The following is a 16,911-nucleotide window of genomic DNA, read 5'->3' on the forward strand; positions in this document are numbered from 1 at the left end:
GCTGTAAGCATGGAGGCTGTTCTCTAGCTGATGGAGTTTTCTCCCCAGCCAAGGTAGTTTGTGTGGGCTGGTCCTTGTTGCTCCTCTGGTTTCTCTGTGACTCACTCTCTCTTTCCCTCAGTTAGGTCTGTTGCCATCTTTTTTTTTTTTTTTTTTTTTACCAGAGCACCAATCAGCTCTGGCTTATGGGGATATTGAACCTGGGACTCCAGAGCCTCAGGCATGAGTCTGTTTGCATAACCATTACGCTATCTACCCCCTCCTGGGTCTGTTGTCTTCTTCTTCTAGCGTTTGCCCTTCTTCCGTAGCCAGTCAACAGCGTAGCCAGTCAACAGCGTCAGGTTGAGCCTGATGTAAAGTTTTGAGACCTCCTTTGAATCTGGAGAGGTGGCAGTCGTTGACTATGTGGGTCATAGTCTGTCTGTAGCCGCAGGGGCAGTTCGGGTCGTCTCTGGCTCCCCAGCGATGGAACATAGCGGCGCACCGGCCATGGCCTGTTCAATAGCGATTGAGGAGGGCCCAATCATAACGTGCTAGGTCAAAGCCGGGTTGACGCTTGCAGGGGTCTGTGATGAGGTGTTTGTTCTTTACCTCAGCTGACTGCCAACTCTGTTTCCAAGAGTCTGGAACAGAGAAGTTCAGTGTAGGCGTAGGAGACCAGACTGGATGATGAGACGTCAAGTGTTGAACAGGGTGGGCGAAGATTTCCGTGTATATTGGCAGGTCCGGTCGAGCGTAGACGTGGGAAATGAACTTAAATGATGCCGCATCCCGACGAATATCTGGCGGGGCGATGTTGCTAAGAACTGGCAGCCATGGAACCGGGGTGGAACGGATGGTTCCAGAAATTATCGTCATGGAGGAATATAATTTGGAATCGACCAAGTGGACATGGGGGCTACGGAACCATACTGGGGCACACAGTATTCTGCAGTGGAATAGCATAATGCCAGAGATGATGATCATAGTGTGGAAGCGCTCGCGCCCCATGAGGAGCTGGCCAGTCTTGCAATGATGTTATTCCTCGCGCCCACCTTTGCTGCAGTTTTTATGAGATCGTGAAATGACAGAGTGCGATCGAAAGTAACGCCAAGATAGACTGGCTGGGCTTCATGCCGGATTCTTGTATCGTCAAGCTGCACATTAAGCTCACCCGAGGCCGAGGCATGGTGTAGATGGAAAACAGATGATACCATTTTTGCAGTGCTAGGGATTAGTCGCCATTTTTTACAGTAATCAGATATCAGAGACATGTCTTTCGTGAGTGTTTCCTCGAGGATGTCGAACTTGGATGCCTGAGTTGCACAGCAGATGTCATAGATGAACTTCCTTGAAGAAGTTTCTGGAAGGTCATTGATGTAAATATTAAATAGCGTAGGAGCCAGAACAGAGCCCTGGGGGAGGCCACTTGAGACAAGTCTCCATCTGCTAGATTTGTCACCCAGATGCACCCGGAATCTTCTGTTTTGGAGAAGAAACGATATAGTGTTGGCCACCCATGGAGGCAGGCATCTTGAGATCTTGACTAGGAGACCACGGTGCCAGACCGTGTCATAGGCTGCTGTGAGATCAACAAAGACAGCACCCATCTTTAAATTATTCTGGAATCCATTTTCAATGTAAGTTGAGAGGGCCAGGGCTTGTTCGCAGGTAGATCTTCCTGGGCGGAAACCAGCTTGGGAGGGTGATAGGAATTTCTCTGTAAGAGGAGAAATATGTGACAGAAGCAGCCTCTCAAGGAGTTTGTAACACACGGAGAGGAGAGAAATTGGTCTATAGCTGGCGGCCAGTGTTGGGTCTTTCTTTGGTTTCAAAACTGCTATTATCTTCGCACGACGCCAAATTTTGGGCATAGATTCGGATGCCAAGATGTGGGACAGGAATGTAGTGAGCCACTTCTTTGCCGCGAAGCCCAAGTTAAGAATGAGTTCTGGGGTGATGTTATCATAGCCAGCAGCTGTTCCCGGTTTAACCCTCTTCAAAGCGTCTTCCAGTTCAGACAGTGTAAAGGGAGAGAGTTTTGGAGATGGACAAGATAACCGGAAATGGGATGACCACTCATGGGAAATTTCTCTTTTCCAGACTGGGTCGATCTTAGCACGTCCAACTTGAGTTAGGTGACTGGACACTGAGTTTGGAGAAACGGGAGGATGGGAGACGGGAGAGGGTTGGCTTTGACTACACTCACTCGGTCCCAGTCCATTGGCCAAAGAAAGTTATAGGCAGCTCAGTTGTCACTTTACAGTCTGGCCCCAAACTGAATTTCAGCTCTGAAGAGTCTTTTCAGTTCTTAGCCTTCATCAAACTTGAGGTTTTTTTCTTTTGTCTTGGTGTGTGTGTGGGGGGGGGGCTGTTAACTCCTTTTCCCCACTTCCCCCACCCCCACCCCATACTAGGTAGCATCTCCTTCAGTTTCCTGCACGTGCTGTGCTTCTCCCCCTCAGGGAAGTTGCTTCCAGACCCTCCTCAAACTCTTGTAGCTCCTGTGCCTCCCCTCCAAGTCCCTTAGTCACAGGCTGGAATTCTGTTTGTGTGTTTGAGTGATGCTCCCACTTGCACCAGAAATAGGAGACCAGTGCACTTAACAAGAACAAAGGACCAGGAGTCTGCTAGTTGAATTAAGATGAAAAATTAAGGGATCTGGGTGGTGGCACACTTGCTTGAGTGCACACATTACAGTGTGCAAGGACTCAGGTTCAAGACCCTGGTCCTCACCTACAGGGAGAAGCTTCACAAGCATCTCTCTTCCTTTCTTTCTTAAAGCTTTTTTTTTTTTTTTAACCGGAGCACTGATCAACTCTGGCTAATGGTGGTACAGGGGATTGAACCTGGGACTTTGGAGCTTCAGGCATGAGAGTCTGTTTGCCTACTGCTTTTTCTATGATTGTATTTATTATTAAATATTTTAATGAGGTTTAAAATTTTACAATTTTACTTTTTTTACCTGAGCACTGCTTAGCTCTGTGCTATCACCACTCTTTTACTATCCCTTTCTTTTTTATTTTTTAAATTTTATTAGTGATTTAATATTGATTTACAAAATTACATATCAACAAGGGTGTAATTCCATACTGTTCCCACCACCAGAGTTCTGAGTCCCCAATCTCTCCTTTTTTAAACAATTTTTTAAATTATCTTTATTTATTGGATAGAGACAGTCAGAAATCAAGAGGGTATGGGGAGACAGAGAGGGAGAGAGAAAGAGAGACACCTGCACCCTGCTTCACCACTTGCAAAGCTTTCCCCCTGCAGGTGGGGACCAGGGGCTAGAACCTGGGTCCTTGTGCGTTATAGCATGTGCACTCAACCAGGCCACCACCTGGCCCCCAATCTCTCCTTTTTTTTACCTTCCCCTTCCCTCTTAACTTCTCTCTTTCTCTATCCAAAATAAACAAATAAAATATTTTTTAAAAAGATGAGTAATTAGGGGCCAGAAGACGGCTCACCAGGTAGAGTGCACACTTTACTATGTGCGAGGACGGGGTTCAAGCCCACCACACAAAAGGGAAGGGTCACAGTTGGTAAAGAGGTGCTGTGCTATCTCTCCTCTCCTCTGTATCTCCTCTGCCTCTGTTTCTCACCTTCTATCTTTAAAAAAAAAATGGATATAAAGAAGCAGGTGAGTGGTCTGGGAGGTTGAGCAGTAGATGAGGCATTAATGGATAAGCACAAGGTCCTGAGTTCGATCCCTGGCAGCACATATGCAAGAGTGATGTCTGGTTCTTTTTCTCTTTCCTCCTACCTTTCTCAATAAATAAATAAAATCTTTAAAATAAAGCCCCACTAGGGAAAGAGAGAGACAGGCTGGGAGTATGGATCCACCTGTCAACGCCCATGTTCAGCAGGGAAACAATTACAGAAGCCGGACCTTCCCCCTTCTGCATCCCACAATGACCCTGGGTCCATACTCCCAGAGGGTTAAAGAATAGGAAAGCTATCAGGGGAGGGGATGGGATACGGAGTTCTGGTGGTGGGAATTGTGTGGAGTTGTACCCCTCTTATCCTATGGTTTTTGTCAGTGTTTCCTTCTTATAAATAAAAATAAATAAATAAATATAAACAGACAGGTGAAGTAGCTCGCTTGCCACATGCACAGTCCAGTTTCAGATCTGGCCCCCATCACATTGATGGAAGCTTCAATGCTATAGTCTCTTTCACTCTATCTCTATGTAAAAAAAAAAAGGAGGGGGAGGATAGATAGCATAATAGTTATGCAAACAGACTCTCTGCCTGAGGCTCCAAAGTCTCAGGTTTAGTCCCCCACACCACCATAAGCCAGAGATGAGCAGTGCTCAGATTTAAAATTTAAAAAAAAATAAGTGTGGAGAGAAAAAAAAGGAAGGGGGCCTGGTGGCTCCTAGTTGAGCGCACACATTACAATGCACAAGGATGCCCCTGGTCCCCACCTGCAGGGGGAAAGCTTCACAGGATGGTGGAGCAGGACTGCAAAAAACTTAAGGAGGGGCAGGGCAGTGACGCATGCAGTTAGTGTATATAGTAATAAGTGCAAGGACCCAGGCAAGGATCAGGGTTCGAGCCCCTGCTCCCCACCTACAGCGGGTCTGATTCACAAGCAGTGAAGCAGGTCAGCAGGTGTCTATCTTTCTCTCTTCTATCTCCCCCTTCCCTCTCAATTTCTCTCTGTCCTATCCAGTAAAATGAAAAAAAAAAAAAAAGTCCAGCAGGAATAGTGGATTCATAATGCAGGCACCAGCAATAAACCTGGAGGCAAAAAAGGAAAAAAGTGGATAGAGGGAGTTGGGCGGTAGTGCAGTGGGTCAAGTGCAAGTGGCGCAAAGCACAAGGACCGGTGGAATGATCCCAGTTTGAGCCCCCGGCTCCCCACCTGCAAGAGAGTCACTTCACAAGTGGTAAAGCAGGTTTGCAGGTGTCTATCTTTCTCTCCCGCTGTCTGTCTTCCCCTCCTCTCTCCATTTCTCTCTGTCCTATCCAACAACAACGACATCAATAATAACAACAACGACATCAATAATAACTACAACAATAAAAAAAAAAAAGGGCAACAAAAGAGAATAAATAAATATTAAAAAATGAATTTAAAAAAAGTGGATATAAACAAGTCAATGTCTGAAGAATTTGGAGAAATCTGACATCTAATAACGGAAGTGAGTGAGGATGCAGGGTAGTATTCTTTTGAGCATTTACCTAGGAGGAGACTCCTTGGATTGAATTGCTTTCAAAATCACTGCTCCAGATGTGGGAGATAGCATAATGTGATGCAAAAAGGCTTCCATACTTGAGGCTCTACAGTCCCCAGTTCCATCCCTCATACTACTGCAAGCCAGAGCTGAGTAAAGACCTGTAAACAAACAAGCGAATGAAAAGGCAAAATTGCTGCTCCCTTTGATGTTCCCACCAACAAAGAGAAGTCCAAGGGAGAGGAAGCAGCGGCGGCCAGAGGGGGAAACGACAAGGCGGCTCCGCCACCCACGGAGCTCCCTAGTGCTATCTATTGGTCTATTGGTCATGTTTCCAGGTAATGCGAAGCATCCTTTCTTTCTTTCTCCCTTTCTTTTTAATAATTTATATTCTTTTATTGATATTCTTAATAAAATTCTTTTGTCCCAGTGTAGGTATCTTACTTTTCATATTTCTTTGCCTTATTCGTGCCTTTGTGTTGAAATCTGGGCTTTTTAGAATCTAGAATTCCAGGAATAGAGAACCTCTTTTCTGCCAAGAGCCATTTGGATGTTTAAAACATTATTCTTGGGCCACACAAAATAATCAACTTGAAAATGAGCACTTATTGTTCCTGTAAGAAAACTCCAATTGCTCTAACCAGGCCAGACCAAATGTCTTCTCAGGCTGTATATGGTCTGTTGGCCACATGTTCCCCACACCTGTTTTAGATAGTGTAGTGTAGAGGTCAGGAAATGGCACACCTGGTTAAGTTCACAAGGAACCAAGTTCAAGCCTCTGGCCTCTACCTGTAAGGAGAAAGCTTCATTAGTGGTGAAGTAGGGCTGCAGGTGTCTCTCTCCTTCCCTATTACTGTCTGCTCTCTCAATTTCTCTCTGTCTCTATTCAACAACAACAACAATACACACACATATAGTATTGTGTAGCAACTCTTAAGTATTGATCCACCATGGGGGTGATTGTTTTTCTTGGCTGCTTACTTATTTAGTTGGCTGGCTTTTTTTTTTTTTTCCTGTCACCTCTCTGAGCTGGCTTTTCAGTGAGACAGACATAAGAGATGCTAGAGCACTATTATTACTTTTTTTTTAACCAGAGCACTGCTCAGCTCTGGGCCAGGCAGGTCATTGTTGCTCAACTCTGCCAAGAAGAGGGCAGGGTTCCTTTAAGCCCAGTTTCATTCCTCAGGCTGTTGCTATGTATGGGACTGACTTCCTTAGCAACCACCTGGCCTCTTAAAGGGGACTGCACAGTGATTGCCACTAGCAATGGCTCCCAAAAAGAAGGGCAGCAAGGGGTCCAAAGAGCCCGAGGTCAAGAAGAAGAAAGGTGGCACAGTCAAGTCCATGGAATCATCTGTTATCGAAGAGCTGAAGGAGCTCTACCATAACCAGATCCGAGACCTGGAAGGCCGGCTGGCCCGGTGGGTGGATGGGTGGGTGGGCTGTCAGGGAAGCCACTTCTGCTGGGTGAGAAGTCCAGGCTGGCTGCCATGCAGACTCCGACAGGGAGTCCTAGGCTGTGCTCTGGCCCCCAGGGGATGTTCCTATACCGCCCCCCATCCAGTCTCAGTTTCCATATAGATAACATTGGGAGGTTTCTTTCTTTTTTTTTTTTAATTGGGGGAATTAATGGTTCATAGTAGATACAGTTGTTGGTACATGTGTAAAATTTCTCAGTGTCCTGTAAAAACACTCCCACTCCCAGCCTGGGTCCTCTTCCACCATCATGCACCAGGATTTGGAAGTGTCCTTTCACACCCCCACACTCCCAGCCCCAGTCCTTTACTTTGGTGTAATACACCACAGCTTTGTGTTTCCCTGTTCTTTTTATTTTATTTTATTTTATTTTATTTTATTTTATTATTATTTATTTTCCCTTTTGTTGCCCTTGTTTTGTTGTTGTAGTTTTTGTTGTTGATGATGTTGGCGTTGTTGGATAGGACAGAGAGAAATCGAGAGAGGAGAGGAAGACAGAGAGGGGGAGAGAAAGACAGACACCTGCAGACCTGCTTCACCGCCTGTGAAGCGACTCCCCTGCAGGTGGGGAGCCGGGGGCTCGAACCAGGATCCTTAGGCCGGTCCTTGCACTTTGTGTCACGTGCGCTTAACCCACTGCGCTACCGCCCGACTCCATGTTTCCCTGTTCTATTCTTATTTCTCAACTTCTGTCCATGAGTGATATCATCCCAAATTCATTCATCTCTTTCTGGCTTATCTCACTTTTTGAGGGGAAAAAGGCTTTCTCTACCGAATTTGACTCCTCATGTTCTGGGTCCCAGTGCTAACTAGCAGGCCTATGCTAGGCAAGTACCCACTGCTCCCCACCGCCACCACACACACACACACATTCCCCAGGGCAGTGACCATTTACCAGTCAATGAAGTGAACTAGAAATAGGGGCTTCCTGGCCCCACCCTGAACCACAGTGCCTGAATCTCGATGCTCTGTGCCCCACTGACATACCCAGCTGCTAAGCCTAGTTGTCCATGCTGGGCCTCAGTTTCCCCAAATGTAAACTGGTGGGGGAAGATTTGCTAACTCTTCAGAAATACATTCCCTTGCTCATCATTGTTCTTTTTCTTAATATTTATTTACTTGCTTGCTTATTGATAGAACAGAGAGAAATTGAGTGTAGAAGGGGAGTTAGAAAGATAGACACCTGCAGCTCTGCTTTACCACTTGTGAAGTTGCCCCCCTGCAGACAGGGACCAGGGACTTAAACCTGAGTCGTTGCTCACAGTAACATGTGTGCTCTACAGGGTGTGCCACCAGCTGGCTCCATCATCCTTCTTTTAAAACTAGCTTCCTTCTGACTGTGCTACACTAGCTTAGCCTCAGGGTGACCATTCAAAGACAAAACCCTTTGAGGCTGAGTGGCTGTCCTTCCCCCATTCAGATGATGCTGTAGTAATACTGAGTCCTTTGTGTATGCTCAGCAGGCCCTGTGCTGTATCCTTAAAAACAGTTCCAGAGTTCCTGAACATATCCCCATTACACAGATGGGGAGACTGAGGCTCAGGGAGGGGAGGATACCTACAGAAAGAGGCACCAGAATGTCTGGCCCTTGACTGTCCAACTCTAGGCTACTTCTTTGCTCTAAGTAGATCATTCATCTCTGCACCTCACAGACCCTGTATGCAGTAATTATTTAGAAGATGCTGAGAGAGTAATGCATGAAGTAAAGCATCTTCCCAAATAACCGTGATCACTCATCCTACTGGGAACCCGTAAACCAATCATATGCTGTTCTCTGGCTTATGGTGGTCCTGGGGATTGAACCTACCTGAGGCATGAAAGTCTTTTTGCATGACCATTATGCTATTTCATGTGCGAATCTTGAAAACCTACAAGTATTTGGGGATAATTTGTACATGTGTAAAATTTCTTAGTGTCCTGTAAAAACACTCTCACCCCCAGCCTAGGTCCTCTGCCACTGGGAGACAACTACTATTATTATTTTGTTTCTAGGGTTATCACTGGGACTTGGTGCAGGCACTATAAATCCATGGCTCCTGGCGGCCATTCCCCCCCCTTTTAAATTTTTATTGGAGGGGAGACAGAGAGGGGGAGAGAAAGACAGCTGCAGACTTGCTCTGCCACTTGTAAAGTGTCCCCCACTGCAGAGGGAAGTGGGGGGGCTCAAGCCAGGGTCCTTACGTGTGTCCTAGTGCTTAGTACTATGTGTCTAACCAGGAGTGCCACCGCCCAGCCCACTGGGAAGCAGTTGCTGGCATTTAGTTGTCAAGCCCCAAGAAGTGGAGGTCGAGGGACAAGGGACTGCCAAGTGAAGAAGTGAAGCAACGGCATATGGCACCAGGTCTTAGTTTCCAGTGGGGGCCAGCCATGGAGGCTACACCATGGTTCACCTGAGGCACAGGATAAGAGAGGCACAACTTGGGGTCGGGAAGCACAGACACGAGGGAGATAGCAGGGCCCTAAGTACTGTGATTAAGAGCCTTGATTTTGGGACCAGACTGACTTGTGTTCCAGTTCTAGTTTTGTCACTTACTATCTAGTAGCTTCTTTAACCTTCAGAGCCTGTTTTCTCATCTGTAGAATGCATATAATTGTAGCACCTATAATGCCTTACTTTTTTTTTTTTTTCCTAACCAAAGGACTGCTCAGCTCTGGCTTAGGGTCCTGGGGGATTCAACCTGGGACTTTTGGTATTTCAGGCATGGAAGTCTTTTGTATAACCATCATGCTATCTCCCCAACTCAATGCCTTACTTCATTTTTTGCCTCCAAAGTTATAGCTGGGGCTCAGTGCCTGCACTATGAATCCACTGCTCCTGACTACCATCTTTTTTTTTTTTTTCCATTGTTGTTGGATAGGACAGAAAGAAACTGAGAGGAGGGCAAGACAGAGAGGAAGACAGAAAGATAAGACACCTGCAGACCTGTTTCACTGCCTGTGAAGCGAACCCCCTGCAGGTGGGGAACCGGGGGCTCAAACCGGGATCCTTGTGCCCTGCACTGTGTGCTTAACCCAGTGAGTTACTGTCTGACCCTAATACCTTACTTCTTGTGAGGATTCAGCAAACACTCACTGGATGACTCCTAGCACCAGGTACTGTCCTAGGAGTTGAGGACAGTACTGTGATTATAACAAAGGCTCTGCCCTCTGGGGCTACTGATGTAATGAGTATAAAGTACTGTGAGCACTTCTAGTCTGTGGTCATGAGTGCAGACCATGAGCACAGTGGGAGATGAGGCTGGATTCCAACCTCCAGCACCTCAGCACCCCTTAGTTGGAGGGCCCTGGGGAACAGGCCCAGCTGCCCTAGAGGCCTGGCTTACTCACCTCCTCTTCTTGGGCTACTCTCCCGCCTGCCCACCCCTGCCCTCACTGAAGGTACCAACGGAAGTGGGATGAGCTATCTGTGCAGGAGAAGTTGTTCCGCCAGGAGTATGACCAGCTGGCTAACAACAAGAAGGAGATCGTTGCCTTTCTCAAGCGCACCCTCAACCAGCGGGTGGACGAAATCACAGAGCTCAACGAGCAGCTCCAGAGCCTGCAGCTGGCCAAGGAGATAGAGAAGGACGCTTTTGAAACACAGCTGGCCCAGGTGCGCCACGAATTCCAGGAGACCAAGGACCAGCTCATGACGGAGAACATCATCCTTGGTGAGGGGCTGGAAGGCGAGCCTGGGGCCCACCCCACAGGGGCAGGGAATTCAAGGCTCTTTGCACTCAAATCCCAGCTCTTACCTTGGCCAATCTTTGCAGCTCAGAAAAAGTATTTCTCTCTGACTCTGTTCTCTCCTCTGGGAAATCACATCTTCCTGGATTTGCAATAGCTGTGTGCTACTTCCCACACGTTTTCTTCTGTAATTGTCCCCACATTCTTATGCGGCAGACAAGGTGAGCCTTCTTGCCCAGGCTCTGCTATTGGATGAGGTTCTCCCATTGGATGAGGTGTCATATATCTCCGTGACAGAACTGGCCTAGAGGTGGCTTTTGTCACTGTCATACATCATGAAATGGGAGTCTCCAACAAGCTTTTCAGAGGAGGTGCCCCCTGAACAAGACAGTGGAGGGAAAAAGGGAGGGCATTCCAGACTAAGGCAAAAAGGTGAGCAGGTACAAGCATGATGTGTGTTGATAGGGATGGGGGTGGCCCAACTGGACTGACTGGACGTGGAAAGGAGGGACATGACTCAAGGCCCCTCCAAGGTGGCCCCTCACCAGGCTCTATTCTTCGGTGGGGCAGGGGGGAAGCTGGCAGCCCTGGAGGAGTTCCGGCTGCAGAAAGAGGAGCTCACAGAGAAGTATGCATCTCTGGAGGACCAACTACGGAAACAGGAGAGTGAATACAAGGAGTACATGTACAATCTAGAGAAGAAGTCGGTGCTGGACAAGGACAGGTGGGCAGCCACAAGTTAGTGCCCTGAGACACTCAGGTCGGGCACAGCCCAGGCCTAGGGTCTCTGCCTATCTCAGTTTCTAAGTGGGGAGACTGCACTTGCTTACTGACTGCCCTAGCCTGCTGCTCCTCAGAATCCCGGCTGATTTATGGAGGGTGGAAGAAAATAAATAAGCCCCCTAGCTCCAGTTCTCATAATGAAGCTGGAGAGCCCCTGCGCTTTCATTTGCATTTTTTCAAGTGACAAGAGTAGAAGAAACCACAACACCAAAGCTTCCTTCAATGAAGGTTGAAACCTGGGCCATACACATGGTAAAGCAACACACCATCCAAATATGTGCTTTCTTTCCTTGTTTTAATATTTATTTATTCCCTTTTGTTGCCCTTGTTTTATAGCTGTAGTTATTGATGTCATTGTTGTTGGATAGGACAGACAGAAATGGAGAGAGGAGGGGAGACAGAGGGGAAGAGAAAGACAGACACCTGCAGACCTGCTTCACCATCTGTGAAGTGACTCCCCTTGCAGGTGGGGAGCCGGGGGCTTGAACGGGGATCCTTATGCCGGTCCTTATGCTTTGCACCGTCTGTGCTTAACCCACTGCACTACCGTCCGACTCCCTCTTTTTCTTTCTTTATTGCTACCACCAGGGTTACAGCGGGGGCTCAGTGCCTGCATGAGAAATCTACTGCTCCTGGCAGCCACTTTATTTTCTCTTAAAAAAAAAAAACTCGAACAGAGCATGAATTGCGAGGTGAGGGGGAGGTATAGAGGGAGAGGAAGACACCTGCAGCACTGCTTCAGTGCTCGTGAAGTGTCCCCTTTGAAGGTGGGGACTATGGCGTTAAACCTGGGTCCTTTTGCTTGGTAATGTGTGCAATCAACTGGGTGCACCACCGGCTGGCCCTGTATGTGCCACTTTTTGTCACTTTTTTGTTACATTAATTTAACATCCATTATTTAACATAGTAATATAACAACATATCTTACAAATATATTAAAATACACTTAATATATATTAATATTTAATTAGTAAAATACACTGACATGACTCAACACCCCCAAGGTGCAGAGTTTACAGGGAGCACTCTCCTGCCTGTGTGTCGCCCCCGCCCCTCCTGGGGAGTAGCATGGAGGTGGCCAAGTGCTCTGGGGACCCCCACATTGGTGGGGGGGGTAGTAAAGCTCCGCCCACCCTCCCCACTGCCCCTCACATTCCCTCTAGACTGAGGAAGGAAATCATCCAGCGGGTGAACATGGTGGCCACCGAGTTTCGCAAAGTGGCCACGAACCAGATGTGGGAAACGACAAAGCGGACCATCACGGAGAACAACACGGTGACCTTGCAGCTGTCCAAGATCTCCCAGCATGGCATGCAGCTGCTGCAGGAGAACGAGCAGCTCAAGGGTGCCCAGCACTTACTGCACAAGCAGGTGGAACTGCTGGAAAGCTCCCAGAAGATCATGGCCAAGAAGAGCATAACCCACCAGAAGGTGTGCCCGCCAGGCCCTCATCAGGGATCTCTGAGACTCTGGCCTCAGAACAAGCACAGCCTGGCAGGGGTGGGCCCAGGCTAGAAACCAAGTCACCAGGGAGACAGTACTAGGGGGCTGCAAGGTGTTGACCCCAGCTCTGCTTTTGTCTTTTTCTTAATGCCCATAGAGCACCAGGGATGCAGCTCATCCCCACTTGGCACTTAGAGATGCTGGAGCCAAAAAAACTAGCCAAAAATCACGTTAAATTCCCCAGACTGTGTTAAAGCAGGACCCACCCCCCCCATCCAGGAGTTGGGGGCTTTGTCTGGAGAGAATTCTGGGCTTTTTTTTTTTTTTGGGGGGGGGGCTCGGCTGGCCCTCCTAAACAATGAGGTGATCCCTGGACTGTCTGGAGGTGGGGGAGGAGGCTGACCGAGGGCCAGGGATCACCCCCAGCTCTCCCCACCCCCGGCAGATGATCCTCATGCTGACTGAGAAGTGCAAGGAGCAAGAGCAGATCAAAGAAGAGGTGGAGAAACTACAGCTTCATCTGAGTCAGCAGGAGCAGAACCTCCAGCAGCAGTGGCAGGAAAACCAGGCACTGAGGTAGGGGCAGGTGGGGAGGGCAAGGCAGGAGGAGGAGTGAGAGAGAAGGGAGGCCAGGCTGCAGGCCATCCCTAGGACCACCTGACAATGGCCAGTGTCTTCTCTCTCCCAGAGGGCCAGAGGCCTTCAAACAAGCTGAGGCCTAGGACTGCAGGAGGGGCTGTGGGCTAAAGAGAAGGCAGGACCCATCACCCCAGAGCAGGAGGTGGCTGACCCATCCTGGTCCTGCATGCAGGAGCCTGGAAGAGCAGCTGAAAGTGCAGCTGGAGAAGCAGCAGGCCGAGGTGCAGCAGCTACGGCAGCAGCTGACCAAAGAGCAGTCGGTTCGGGCAAGCATGGTATCAGCTCTGGGCAGGGCCACCACATTCCTTCAGAGCATTCTGCAGGTGAACAGGAAGTAGGTGGAAACTGAGGGGGGGGGGGGAATCCTGGGGAGATGGGCCAGTGTCACAGGTCTCAAGTCTTTCCCTGAGAAATTCTTGGTAAGTCTGTCCTTTTCTGAATCTAGACTCCAAAGATTCCTTTGAGGTCTTGGAAGAGCTGGAGTCCTTCTCTGAGGCCCCAAGTGGCCTCTGGCTTCAGTCTTTCCCATTTGTTGAATGGGGGCTCTAACAGAGCCAGGGAATGCTGAGAAGGTGGGCACTGTGACTGGAGTGTACCAGAGCAGGGTGTGGGGGCTGCTTTGGGCCCACATCCCACAGACCCACTCCACCCCTGCAGCAAATGCAGCCAGATGATGAGAGTGACCTCCTTGCTCTGGTTGAGTTGGAGCAGAGAGAGATGCTGCAGCAGCTGCTGGCCATGCTCAGCTCCACTGTGGTCACCAGTCCCCAGGAATCTGTGTGTTCTCGTCAGGGGACTCAGCCAGCCAGCCCACCCAAGAAAAGGTGGGTGAAAGATCCTGTGGGACCTAAGGGGGACAGTGTTGCTGCCACCTGCAGCCAATACAGGGCCAGAATCCTGCTCCCCAAGCCCCACTAGCTCTCAGCCTCCACATCTGTGAAATCCAAGTATAACACCAGCCTATCCCTCACACCAGGTCCAGCACCCAGCTCCCCCAGATGAGGTCTCTGCAGCATTTATCTGCCACCACATCCTACCAGCCAGGGGACCTGGGGCTTGTGCCGCGCCGGGCTCACATCCCACCCAACCCTGAAGACCTCAGGCTGCTCTCACACACCACCCGAGTGGGAGCCTTCCGGATGCACAGCACCTCTGAGGTGAGGGTGCCAGGGGCTCCAGAGGCAGCAAGATGTCAGGAAGCCCTGGGTGCAGGTCAGAGCTCTACCGTGCTGCAGCTGTGTGGGTCTGCTCAGACCTTTTTAGGTTTCTGCTTCCCATCTGTAAAATGGGTTGAAGTGGCCAGCAAAATAGCTCACTGGGATAGTGCACCTGCTTTGCCATGCATGTGACCCAGGTTGGAGCCCAGCCTCCACCATACTGAAGGTAGTAACTTCAGTGCTGTGGTGTCTTCTCCTTCCCCATGTTACTGTGTCTATCTGGAAAAATCATATTGGAGCAGTGAAGACAAAAAGCAGACAAACAAAACCAAACCAAAAAAAAAAAAAAAGAAAGGTGTGGCCAGGTTTAGAGGGTTGAGGCAGATTCACACATCCCTCAGGAACAGGAGCTTAAAGGACCATCTCTTCAGGCAGGGGAAAGTTGGGAAGCCCTGCCCAGGCTGCCTCACTCTCCAAACTGCCATGTTTAACCTTTCAGGTGCACACTTCTGATTCTGCAAAAAAGTTCAAAACGTTTAGTCTTCCTTCAGTTTCCCTGCTTTCCAAATAAGACACAGAGATCAACCCCTATTTCCAGGAATGGACTATCCAGCAACAGCTCCCCCTTTAATCCATGGGCAGCCTGGGGTGGCCCAAAGAAGAGTTATTAAATATAGATACCACCGGTTGGCATGGCATCTCTGTGGATGTGGCTGGGCAGTTGAACAGCTGTGGGCAGCCATGGGCACCAGTGTCAGGGAACCAAGGCGGGTGGCGCATGGCTTCGCTCACGAATGTGGTCCAGCAGCAGGTCAGTGGCGCGTTCCAGCAGCAGAGGCAGCAGCTCCTGCTCAGCGGCAGAGAAGCAGCCCAGCACATGGGCCTCCACTGTGTTAGGGTGCGAGGGGCGTCCGATGCCCACCCTCAGCCGCGGCATTACCTGTGGGGAAGCCGGAGAGGTGCAGGGGACTTTGCTGAGGATTGTCGGGGATGCGTGGTCCCCCCCCACCACCCATGCAGTTCAGAGGGGCAAACTCACACTGGAGTTCAGGCAGCTTATGCAGGAACGAACGCCATTGTGGCCCCTTCAAGGAATATGGAAGAAGCAAAGAAGCAGTTAAACGCTTTGGTAGGTTGGCACCCTTCCACCCCTCCCAGCCCAAGCGAGGGTCAGAGCACTTCGACCGGCTGCTGAGGCTGAGGTCAGCACCTGTACCCTGTACAGGTACACCTGTACCTGTACTCCAGCTAGGAGACCAGCTGCACCATTCTACCTCACCTGGCGCTTCCCCCCAGCTTCAGAGCCAGTTTCCCCAGCGGCTTGTCCAGTTCATCGTGCACCAGGTAGATCTCTTCAGCAGCCAAACCGAACAGCTCCGCTTGCACAGGACAAGGGAGAGCCTGGTTATTGTTCATCTGCCCAGTGGGGGCTATCCCAACTCTGGGCTCCCATAAGAACAGCTAAAAAAAACAATACCTCCACCCCTACACAACACACACTTCACCTATAAAGAAATGGAGGCTCCACAGTACCCAAAGTCAGGCAGCGACTGGAACTCAGACACTGGAGGGGGCGGACAGTCTGTCCCACCCCAGAATTTCCTCTCTGCCCCTGTGCCCTCCAGGCCGGTCCAACCTGGTGCCCTCAACTCACCAGCCCGGGCCACGCTGCGTCCGTTGGCGTTCATGAGTTTCCGTGGTCGGAGCAGGACCACCTGGGCATCCCCGAGGGAGGCCAGGGCGAGGTCGGCGGCGCAGCGCCGGTCCCGGGCCCAGCTGTCCGCCACACCCAGCCGACGCGCCAGCTGCCCCAGCACTGCCATGCCCACGCTGTGCCGAGTGCTGGGCAGCCCGGGGTTCCCCAGGCCGGCCACCTGCGGGAGCACAGCTGTCGCCATTCACTAGTTTACAGCATCCGCTGAGACCCAAAGCGGAGAGGAAAGCTGGGTGGGACTAGGGAAGAAGTTCAGACATGAGGACTCCAGAGCTGTTGGAGCCCTGTGGGCTGGGAAGGGAGGGCGCCCTGGTGCAGGGGCCGAACACCTCAAAGTGTGGAACCTGCTGGGAGTAGCGGACCCATTTTCTAGATAAGAGGGACGAAGCCTGGGAAGATGTGCAGTGGTAAAACATGGGGGCACCTCGCAGAAGAATGTCCTAAGTTTGATCCCTGGCACCACGTTTGCCAGAGTGATGCTCTGGTTTCCTCTCCTTCCCAGTCTGGTTAATAAATATTTGAGTAAAGCCTTTAAAAACACAGCTAACAAATGGAACTTGAACTGTGCCTAGCAGAGAATGGTATAAGTGGATCCAAGGCCCCGGAGTTCCTTTGTAGCCCCCAGCCCCCACCGTTCCACTCACCAGCCACCGCTTCCCCGCGGGTCGGGGTTCCAGCGCACACCGGCTCATGGCTGAACCCAGCCACACTCCAGCCCTCACCAGGCCAGGTGGAGGCGACATGCTGCCTCTATTCACTGCCCTAACCCCGCCTCTGACGTCATCCGGACCTCGGCCAATAGCGGTCGCCTCTGGGCGAGAGCATCCAATCCAAAGTGGGCAATGGGGCCGCCATGCTTCTGAAGGGCGGAAAT

The 16,911-nt window shown here is 50.0% G+C and overlaps 2 protein-coding genes across 4 annotated transcripts; one reads left to right on the forward strand and one right to left on the reverse strand.

Annotated features, from left to right (window-relative positions):
• Positions 1-6,390: 6,390 nt before the first annotated feature.
• CFAP157 (cilia and flagella associated protein 157) lies at positions 6,391-15,010 on the forward strand. 2 transcript variants are annotated; one of them, XM_060200211.1, is made up of 9 exons: positions 6,391-6,580; positions 10,014-10,285; positions 10,872-11,025; positions 12,248-12,515; positions 12,973-13,103; positions 13,339-13,489; positions 13,824-13,990; positions 14,143-14,323; positions 14,823-15,010. In XM_060200211.1, the coding sequence occupies exons 1-9, from the start codon at positions 6,426-6,428 to the stop codon at positions 14,892-14,894; spliced, it is 1,551 nt and encodes a 516-aa protein (XP_060056194.1). In that variant the 5' UTR covers positions 6,391-6,425; the 3' UTR covers positions 14,895-15,010. The 2 variants fall into 2 exon arrangements, with proteins under 2 accessions (XP_060056194.1, XP_060056193.1); XM_060200210.1 differs by having other exon boundaries at positions 6,393-6,580; positions 14,143-15,010.
• Positions 14,911-16,807, reverse strand: PTRH1 (peptidyl-tRNA hydrolase 1 homolog). 2 transcript variants are annotated; one of them, XM_007528874.3, is made up of 5 exons: positions 16,682-16,807; positions 15,978-16,197; positions 15,603-15,702; positions 15,363-15,408; positions 14,911-15,263 (listed from the first exon to the last, which is right to left on the reverse strand). In XM_007528874.3, the coding sequence occupies exons 1-5, from the start codon at positions 16,778-16,780 to the stop codon at positions 15,078-15,080; spliced, it is 651 nt and encodes a 216-aa protein (XP_007528936.3). In that variant the 5' UTR covers positions 16,781-16,807; the 3' UTR covers positions 14,911-15,077. The 2 variants fall into 2 exon arrangements, with proteins under 2 accessions (XP_007528936.3, XP_060056195.1); XM_060200212.1 differs by having other exon boundaries at positions 15,978-16,276; positions 16,682-16,798.
• Between the last annotated feature and the right edge of the window lie 104 nt (positions 16,808-16,911).

The sequence above is a fragment of the Erinaceus europaeus genome, chromosome 10 (genome assembly GCF_950295315.1).
Source record: "Erinaceus europaeus chromosome 10, mEriEur2.1, whole genome shotgun sequence".
Taxonomy (NCBI): domain Eukaryota; kingdom Metazoa; phylum Chordata; class Mammalia; order Eulipotyphla; family Erinaceidae; genus Erinaceus; species Erinaceus europaeus.

Excerpts from the sequence above, each read along its gene's own strand:
- CFAP157 (XM_060200210.1), top strand. The coding sequence starts at position 6,426 with ATGGCTCCCAAAAAGAAGGGCAGCAAGGGGTCCAAAGAGCCCGAGGTC. Across the intron at positions 11,026-12,247 it reads TCGGTGCTGGACAAGGACAG|ACTGAGGAAGGAAATCATCC; the intron begins GTGGGCAGCCAC and ends CATTCCCTCTAG. Across the intron at positions 13,490-13,823 it reads TCCTTCAGAGCATTCTGCAG|CAAATGCAGCCAGATGATGA; the intron begins GTGAACAGGAAG and ends CCACCCCTGCAG.
- PTRH1 (XM_007528874.3), bottom strand. The coding sequence starts at position 16,780 with ATGTCGCCTCCACCTGGCCTGGTGAGGGCTGGAGTGTGGCTGGGTTCA. Across the intron at positions 16,198-16,681 it reads CCGCGGGGAAGCGGTGGCTG|GTGGCCGGCCTGGGGAACCC; the intron begins GTGAGTGGAACG and ends GTGCTCCCGCAG. Across the intron at positions 15,703-15,977 it reads ACGCAGCGTGGCCCGGGCTG|CGGAGCTGTTCGGTTTGGCT; the intron begins GTGAGTTGAGGG and ends GTCCTGTGCAAG.